This window comes from Castor canadensis, chromosome 16 (genome assembly GCF_047511655.1).
Source record: "Castor canadensis chromosome 16, mCasCan1.hap1v2, whole genome shotgun sequence".
NCBI classification, from domain to species: Eukaryota; Metazoa; Chordata; class Mammalia; order Rodentia; family Castoridae; genus Castor; species Castor canadensis.
Window position 1 is genome coordinate 21,003,207 of NC_133401.1, and position 8,894 is coordinate 21,012,100.

General features: G+C 51.5%; 1 protein-coding gene, 1 long non-coding RNA gene and 1 other non-coding gene across 3 annotated transcripts; 1 reads left to right on the forward strand and 2 right to left on the reverse strand.

Moving 5' to 3' along the window:
• The first annotated feature begins 1,729 nt into the window (after positions 1–1,729).
• Bax (BCL2 associated X, apoptosis regulator) lies at positions 1,730–7,992 on the forward strand. The gene is made up of 6 exons (XM_020158089.2): positions 1,730–1,888; positions 2,481–2,532; positions 2,625–2,771; positions 3,413–3,548; positions 7,296–7,400; positions 7,723–7,992. The coding sequence occupies exons 1-6, from the start codon at positions 1,855–1,857 to the stop codon at positions 7,825–7,827; spliced, it is 579 nt and encodes a 192-aa protein (XP_020013678.1). The 5' UTR covers positions 1,730–1,854; the 3' UTR covers positions 7,828–7,992.
• On the reverse strand, positions 4,870–7,377 carry LOC141418047 (uncharacterized). The gene is made up of 3 exons (XR_012442681.1): positions 7,282–7,377; positions 6,535–6,758; positions 4,870–6,184 (listed from the first exon to the last, which is right to left on the reverse strand). It is a non-coding gene; the product is annotated as an uncharacterized lncRNA (long non-coding RNA).
• Positions 5,200–5,304, reverse strand: LOC141418303 (U6 spliceosomal RNA). Its single transcript, XR_012442983.1, has one exon. It is a non-coding gene; the product is annotated as a U6 spliceosomal RNA (small nuclear RNA).
• Positions 7,993–8,894: the final 902 nt, after the last annotated feature.

Below are 8,894 nucleotides of genomic sequence, written 5' to 3' on the forward strand. Positions count from 1 at the left end.
CTCCTAATGCTATATGTTTTTGGTGCTGGGGATTGAATCTAGGGCTTCTCACATGCTAAGCACTGAGCCACACTCCCAACCCCTGTTTCTTTCTATGGCATACGGTCTCCATTATTGCAGTGGGTTAATAAACTTGACTTTCTCAGACTATGTTCTTGGTAGTGTTAGGCTGATGGGCTGTGACAACTATAATGTCCAACTACCGTGTTCCTTAACTGTCATCCATGCCCTGCCACCCATCCAGCTCCTGTCACTATTTGGCCATCTATGCTGTATCTATCAGCTCTTCCTGTGACAGTGCTGCATAACATACAGTCCCCAAATTCTCAATGGCACACAATAGCAGATATTAACTTGTTCAGTATGGATCTGCAGGTTGACTGTGAGTCATCTGGACTCAGCTGGAACCGGGTTCAGGTCTGCTTTAAGTACTGCTTATTTTGGGACTCAGGTGAGGTATGCCATTCTCATGGTGGAACAGAGGAGCGCAGAGGGTGAGGAAAAGTGAGGGAGGCCTCCTCTTCCCCCTCTTCTGATGAGGCCATGACAAGGGCAGCGAGGGAAGGAAGATTTGTGAATACTTCTTATCCTTCTCATGAAGCACCTGAAGCTGGCTACTATATAAAGAAAAAAGTCAGGGGTTTCTTATTTTTTTTCAGCATCAGCTCGATTCAAGTGAGGACCCCATGGCCCATGGTCACTGTGGCGGGACCAGTATAAGAGGGATAGACCACATGGCAAGACAGATGGCACAGTGAGAGAAGGAGGGCCTTCTCTTGCTCTTTTACAATGACCCTCTCTTAAGAACCAATCAGGAACCCATGAGAACTACCTCAATTCCTTCTATAAGCAAGATCCCCGATGCCCTCCCGCCAGGCTCTACCTCTCTCACCACCTCTTTTTGGTTTTTTTGGAGGCAGGCTGGCCTGGTACGCTCCATGTAGCCCAGGCTGGCCTCATTCTCACCATCCTCGTTGCTCCTGAGGGCTGGGATTACAGCTGTGTTCCACCATGTCTGGCTCCCACCATCTCAACATCACCACATTAACACGTAAACTTTGGGAGACAAACTACATCCAATCTTCTTTCTTCAGTTTTCAAATTAAACTGATCTTGTCCTCTGAGAAATGATCTTTGATCCTCAGAGTCCCACGATGGTCTTTCTTCTGTATGCTCTCCAACATTCAGCCATTACTTTATTAAATAATACATTCTGAGAGATAACCATGTATCAGGCCGTGTGCTACTTTCTGGGGGCACTGAGGACAAATGAACACAATCCTCGTGGTAATTTTAGGCAGGCGAAATAGGCCAACGCTTAATTAAAACATTGCACACAATTAATTACAGCTCCGATCTTGCTCGTAACTTTCTTTCCCATGGCTGCCAGCCACTCCCGGGAAGATAAAAAGATAGATCTAAGAGGCTTTAGTCATCTGAAACGTCCCGCCTGGCCCCTGAGCCTTTGCACATGCTGTTGGCGTTGGGCAGGCTGCAACTCTACCGGGATCTCTACAAATTTTGCACGAATGAACGCGTGTGGGTGAATGAGCGAGTGAATAAACGAAGGTAATGGCTGCGATGGCATAGGTAGCACGTGGAAGGGTACCATGGTCAGCTCTCAAAGGGAGGCGCTGATTGGACAGTCGAGCGGCAGCGGCCACGCCCCCGAGAAGCAGGCAGGTGTAATCACGTGACCCAGCGCCCTGCGGGGCAGCACCACGGCAGCCATTTTGCGGGGCGCCCACGTGTGGGGCGCACGTTCAGCGGGTCCTCACGTGACCAGGGCGCGCTGCAGCCGCCCGGGCGGACCCGGCAAGAGACGGCGGCAGCGGCGCGGCGGCGGTAGCGGTGATGGATGGGTCCGGGGAGCAGCCCAGAGGAGGCGGTGAGGCGGGAGGCGGGAGGCCAGCGGGCGGACGGGAGGGCAGAGGGCGAGGCCGGTCGCCGGCGAGCCCTGGAGCGCCCCTGCCGGCCTGGGGACGCGCGATCCCCCAGGCTCTCCGGGGCAGAAACTCCTGGATCGGGCTCTGCCAGCCTCCAGCCCCTGCCCTCCTCGGAGGTTCCCGGCTCGCTGGCCTCCGCGCCCCAGTCCCTTTCTGTCGGGAGAACTTTTGGACCCCCGAGAACCCGAGGATCCCGGAGTCCAAGCCTCCCCGCTGCGGGCAGGCCCGGACTTGTCGCCGCCACCACTTCCTGCCTGTGGCCCTGGTGGGAGGGGCGGGTCCCACCTCTGCCCCTCAGGCTAGGGGTCCTGTTGCATTGAGGGTTCCCCCAGCCGCCTCCACGGAAGTCTGCAGGATACTGGCCCAGGCTCCTGCCTCAGTGACCTGGTATCCAGTCACTTTATTTGCCAGGGACCCAGGAGGTCAGAGCCCCCCAGCCCTGTCCTCCCTCCTTCAGGGACCATAAGCCACCCCAGCCTCCTGATCCCTTAGGACCCAAGAGTCCAGGCACCTCTTCCCCCCTTTCTCCTCTAGGGCCCACCAGCTCTGAGCAGATCATGAAGACGGGGGCCCTTTTGCTTCAGGGGTGAGTTTGAGGTGTGATTATTGTGGAGCGGATTTCAGGAGTGATACCCTATTCTGATTCTGCACCCCCCACCCCGCTCCATTCCCATCTAGTTTCATCCAGGATCGAGCAGGGCGGATGGGGGGGGAGACACCGGAGCTGACCTTGGAGCAGATGCACCAGGATGCGTCCACCAAGAAGCTGAGCGAGTGTCTCAAGCGCATCGGGGACGAACTGGACAGTAATATGGAGCTGCAGAGGTGTGGCTCCCCCGGATCCAGAAGTCCATCCAGGGGTCTCCTCCCCTTCAGAACCCAGAAGCCCCCCCCCTACACTCTCTTCCAGATAGGTACAGGATATCCGGGCCCCACCACTCAGCGCATTCAGGACTTCCCTGCCCCAGGACCTTTTGTTGTTGGTTGACAGGACTGGGGTTTGAACTCAGGGCTTTGCTCTTACAAAGCAGGCGCTCCACACTTGAGCCACCCCTCCAGGCCATTTAGCTCTGGTTATTTTGGAGATCAGTTCTCCTGAACTATTTTCCTTATCCAGGATCCTCCCGATTTCAGCCTCCCAAGAACCTAAAGTTACAGACATGAACCACATTGGCTCCATTTCTGTTTTTTCAGACAGGGACTCACTGTGTCGCCCAGGCTGGCCTCAAACCTCAGTCGTCCTGCTTCAGCCTTCCAAGGGCTGGGATTTCCCCCAAGATTTTGAAATCCTCTTTCAGGAAATCGTGTTCCTCACTTTCCTAAATATCCATCTTGTCCCCTTCCCAGCCCCCATTGGCGGAGGCTGACTCCTGCCTCCGTTTCCTTAGCTTCAGTTTGGGGTGGATGCTGGAATTGCCACCCTTGGCCTGACCATCCCTCCCCAGCATCGGTTCTTTTTCCTGCAGGATGATTGCAGATGTGGACACAGACTCCCCCCGAGAGGTCTTTTTCCGAGTGGCAGCTGACATGTTTGCCGACGGCAACTTCAATTGGGGCCGGGTTGTCGCCCTTTTCTACTTTGCCAGCAAACTGGTGCTCAAGGTGGGCTGCTGCTGGGCAGTGGGCCTGCTTGGACCTGGGCGTCCTGGGGTCAACTTCCACAGCCCAGACACCACTGTGGACTGCGTGTCTGCACCTTCATTTATTCGTTCACCAAACACATTGGGTCTGCTATGTGCTGGACCTATACTTGGCACCTCAGACCCAGCACTGAACAAAGCAGGCAAGGTCCCTGTTCTCTTGGAGCTTAGGTTGTTATAGTGGGTGCTGAGGCAAAGTGACACGGGCTGATGTGATGGGGCAAAGTGGTCAGGAGAGGCTTCTAAGACATTAAAGCTGATGTGGGGGTGGGGCACCAGTGGCTTACTCCTGTAATCCTAGCTACTTTGGAGGCTGAGATCAGGAGAATCAAGGTTTGAGGCCAGCCCAGGCAAATAGTTCACAAGACCCCAACTCCAAAATAACCACAATAGAGCCAGTGGAGTGGCTTAAGAGGTAGAGTGCCTGCCTAGCAGGTATGAGGCCCTGAGTTGAAAGCCCAGTACTGCCAAAAAAAAATAATATACACAAAATAAAAAAGTAATTAAAAAAAAAAGAACAAAATCAACTGGAGGTGTGGCTCAAGTAGCAGAGCACCTGCTTTGCAAGCGTGAAGTCCTGAGTTCAAACCCCAGTCCTACCAAAATAAATAAATAAAGCTGATGTGCAAAGCACAGGAAGGATGTCTTGATAGCTAATGGTTAGGGGAGAAAGGCATCTGGTAGAGGGAACAGCAAGTGCAAAGGCCCTGAAGTTTGACCACGATCGGTGTATTCAGGGTATAAGGTGGCCACTGTGGTTAACACAGAGTGAGGTGGGGCAGAGGGTGGGAACGAGGGCCTGGGGCATATTGTGGGGAAACTCCCAGGTCACTGTACAAGCCTTGGCTCTGAGCTAGACAGGAGTGGTGGTCTGGCATTAAGTAAGGGAGTAAGGTGACAGGATTTATAAATTTAAGAGGTCTGGGAGGTCTTTTTCTTCCCTGTTTTTTGTGGTAGTGCTGGCATTTGAACTCATTCTTGCTAGACAGGTGGTGTACTCTTTGAGCCACTCCACCAGCTGGAGGCTCCGGGTTTGATCTCTACTACTTTCCATGCAAAAAAAGATTATTCTGTCAAGTACAGCAAAATGTTAATTGTAGAATCTCAATTGCAGATATCTGGCTGGTCACTGAAATTCTTTTAGCTTTTTTTTTTTTTTTTTTCTCATTTGTCTTTTATTATTCATATGTGCATACAAGGCTTGGTTCATTTCTCCCCCTGCCCCCACCCCCTCCCTTACCACCCACTCCGCCCCCTCCCTCTCCCCCCCCTCAATACCCAGCAGAAACTATTTTGCCCTTATTTCTAATTTTGTTGTAGAGAGAGTATAAGCAATAATAGGAAGGAACAAGGGTTTTTGCTGGTTGAGATAAGGATAGCTATACAGGGCATTGACTCACATTGATTTCCTGTGCATGGGTGTTACCATACTGGAGCTTGAACTCAGGGCATACACTTTGAGCCATTCCAGCAGTTGTTTTTTTTGTGTTGGGTTTTTTGAGATAGGGTCTCACAAACTCTTTGCTGTGGCTGTCTTTGAACCATGATCCTTTGATCTCTCCTCTTGAGTAGCTAGGATTATAGGAGTTACCGGTCCCCAGCCTTTTTTTTTTTTAAATATGTAATACTTCACGAATTTGCTTGTCATCCTTATGTAGGGGCCATACTAAATCTTTGTATCGTTCCAGTTTCTTAGTATATGTGCTGCTGAAACAAATACTTAGCTCTTCTTTATGGAGGTTTTCATGATAAAATATTGGCTCAACAAGTTACCCTGAGCATCGTGGGTCACAGAAAGGAGCTGGGCATGTGGTCCATGCCTGTAATCCCAGTTACTCAGGAGGCTGGAGATTGGAGGCTAGCCCTGGCAAAGTTAGGAACAGTGGTTCAAAAAGAAAATAAAGCAAAAGGACAGGGGCGTAGCTCAAGTTGTATAGAGCTTGCTTAACATGGGCAAGGCCTTTGGTTCAAAATCCAGTACTATGAAAACAAATTTTTTTTTGAAAAGGAATTATGAGCCAGTGATGGTGGCTCGTGCCTATAATCCTAGCTACTCTGGAGGCAAGATCAGGAGGATTGTGGTTCGAGACCAGCTCAGGGCAAATAGTTATTGAAAAAATCCAACACAAAATATGGCTGGTAGAGTGGCTTAAGTAGTAGAGTGCTAGCGTAGGAAGCCATGAGGCTGTGAGATCAAGCCCTAGTACCTCCAAAAAGATAAATAAATAAAAGGAATTACGATGGGTGCCGGTGGCTCACTCTGTAATCCTAGTTACTTGGGAGGCTGAGACCAGAATGATCACTCTTTGAGGGAAACACTTCATGACACTCTATCTGCACAAATAATCAGAGCAAAATGGACAGGAGGTGTGGCTCAACTGGTAGAAAGTTGCTTTGCAGGTATGAAGCCCTGAGTTCAAATCCTAATCCCACACATAAAAAGAAGGAATTATGCCTAGCCTGGGCAGCATCTTGGGTTTGATCCCCAGCACTGCAAAAAAAAAAAAGGGGGGGGGAGCTGGGGTTGTAGATTTCCAGTCGAGCTCAGCAGTACTGCACCTGCTTGGCATGCGTGAGGCTCTGGGTTTGATCCAAGGACTATAAAAAAATAAATAAATAAAATAATAAATATGAGGCAATAGGTCAGAAGACTGCCTAGGCAGGGCAAGTGTATTTGTCCATGTGTTTTCTGCTTTTTGGGGGGTGGTGGTGGTGCTGGGACTCAAAGCCAGGGCTTTGCAACACTAAGCCCATGATATGCCACCGAGTCCTCTTCCCCGGCGCCTTGTGCTTTTAAAGTTGAGCTAACAGGGCAGTGGCCAGCATGACAGTGCAGCTGCATACAGAGCTGGGGACAGTAGGGAAAGCAGCAGCCAGAGAAAGGCTGGGAAGCGGAGTCCTGGGACTTGGGAGTGCAGGTCATGGGGCTTCACAGGGAGTGGTCTTACCAGGTCTGGGCAAGTGAAACTTGACTTGAGCTTTGAGAGATGAGAATTTGCTTGGTTGAGGCCCATTTAGTCGGAAAGATTAGCATGTACAAAAGTCCCAAGGCAGGGAGGAGTGATGGAAATGAAGAAATGGACCACTGAGCCTGATAGCATGTGCCTGTAGTTCCAGCTACTCTGGAGGCTGAGGCAGGAGGATCCCTTGAATGTAGGAGTTGGAGAGCAACCTGGGTGAGCAATGTGGGGAGACCTTGTGTTGAAAAACAAAGGTGGGCACTAGTGGCCCTCGCCTGTAATCTTAGCTATGTGGGAGGTGGGGATTAGGAGGATTGTGGTTTGAGGCCAGCTTAGGCAAAAAGTTCTCGAGACTCCTGTCTCCAAAATAACCAGAGTAAAATGGTGTGACTCAAGTTTGTGAGCTTGAAGTCCTGAGTTCAAACTTCACTCCCACCAAAAGAGGAATAATCAAAGGAACGTTAGTAGGGCACAGGAAAGAAGCTGAAAAGTGGAATGAGATCAGGTTAAGGCCTTTACAGGGCCTTAATGTCCTGGGCTGTGCCTTTCAGTCTCTATCCTGAGGACACTAGGGAGCCACAGAAGGCTTTGTGAACAGGTCATTTGACTGTGAAGTGATCTAGTTGGCTCAAACTGGTTTGAAGACACATCCAATGAATGCAGAGAATTGAGAAAAAAGATCTGGGGCTACCTATAGGGAGTAGGAACAAGGCCCAGTCCCTAATGTTAACCTACCTAATTCCCTGCAGGCCCTGTGCACCAAGGTACCGGAGCTGATCAGAACCATCATGGGCTGGACGCTGGAATTCCTCCGAGAACGGCTGCTAGGCTGGATCCAAGACCAGGGTGGTTGGGTGAGACCCCCTCAGTCCCATTCCACCCTCTCCCTGCCACACCTGTGACCCTGGGGCTACAAAGCACACCAGAGTGGTGCCCCCTTCCCATTCAGATCATCATGTGTCTATGACCTGATTCACCTGGTACCTGCTACTTCTCTGTGACCCTGATTAGCATTACTCTCCCTGGTTCTTCTCCCTTTCAAGTTCATTGATAACCTTTCACCACAGATGCATCTTAGGCCTTTGCCACCTTGCAGCTGCTCCCCCCCAATACCCACACACACTTGGCCCAGGGCTGACCCTGGCTGAGTTGTTGATGTGACATCTTTGTTCCTAGGACGGCCTCCTTTCCTACTTTGGGACCCCCACGTGGCAGACAGTGACCATCTTTGTGGCTGGAGTGCTCACTGCCTCGCTCACCATTTGGAAGAAGATGGGCTGAGGCCACCAGCTGCCTTGTGGACTGTGTCTTTTCTGCATAAATTATGGCATTTTTCTGGGAGGAGTGGGGGGTTGGGGTACATGGGCATTTTTCTTACTTTTGTAATTATTGGGAAGGGTGGGAGACAGTGGCCTGGCAGGGGCAATAAACCTCTGTTGGTTCATACATAGAGTCTGAGTCACTGGTCCAGCCACCAAGGGCCTCAGGAGAGGAAGGTCCTGTCCACATCTGCTGCTCAGGATTTGGTACAACTCCCACTCTCCACACCTTTTTTGGGGTGATCTGTGTTGTCTGTGGATTGGGGATGAGCAGTCCCAGTCCAAGAGGAATGGAGGCTGCCTGATCATCAGGGTCAAAGCCCATGGTGAAGAAGTGTACACTGGTGGAGGCCTTGCATCTGTCCTGGGTGAGGAGGAAGAATGGGGACCACGGGCTGCAGAGCTGGCCTCCTGGGCCAAGGGGACCATTGCCAGGAAGCTCCGACTGGAGCCCAGAAGCTGCACTACTGAGGCAGAAGGACAAGGGACAGGTGGACTAGAGGTGAAGGGAAGTTACTGGAGGTTGCCAGGGATTGGAGGGTCCCAGGGAAAGGTCCAGCCACGAATCAGGGCTGTGGGGGCACGGGAGCGGGGCGCCTGGGCAGGCATAGTTACAGAGCCCCTCCAGGAACAGCCTCCATTAGACACTGGCCTTCCAGAAACGCATGGAAGGTTTAGATACACCGAGTCCAAAGAGGAGAGAAACATCGCCTCTGACCACCTCTTTGTGAAATTTTTTAAAAATCTGCAGTACTGGGATGGAACCCAGGGCCTCCAGCTTGGGGCTTATTAGGCAAGCACTGTACCCGTTGAGCCACGCCCCCCCACTTGTGTTTTTGAGACAGGGTCCCCTAACCTGTGCAAGCTGTCCTAGAACTCACGATCCTTCTGCCATTGTCCCCCACCCACCCACCCAGTAGCTGGACTCCAGATGTGCACCACCACGCCTGGTGTCTGCCCTCTCTTTCTCTCTCTGGGGCTCTGTTTGGGGGTGCGTGCCTTCTCCCCCTCCCCCCCAGCCCCAGGTTG

What these genes read in the sequence shown, in the direction of transcription:
- Bax (XM_020158089.2), top strand. Translation starts at nt 1,855, where the DNA reads ATGGATGGGTCCGGGGAGCAGCCCAGAGGAGGCG. An exon ending in GGAGCAGCCCAGAGGAGGCG is followed by an intron (nt 1,889 to 2,480) that starts GTGAGGCGGGAG and finishes TTTCTCCTCTAG; the next exon opens with GGCCCACCAGCTCTGAGCAG. An exon ending in AGTAATATGGAGCTGCAGAG is followed by an intron (nt 2,772 to 3,412) that starts GTGTGGCTCCCC and finishes TTTTTCCTGCAG; the next exon opens with GATGATTGCAGATGTGGACA.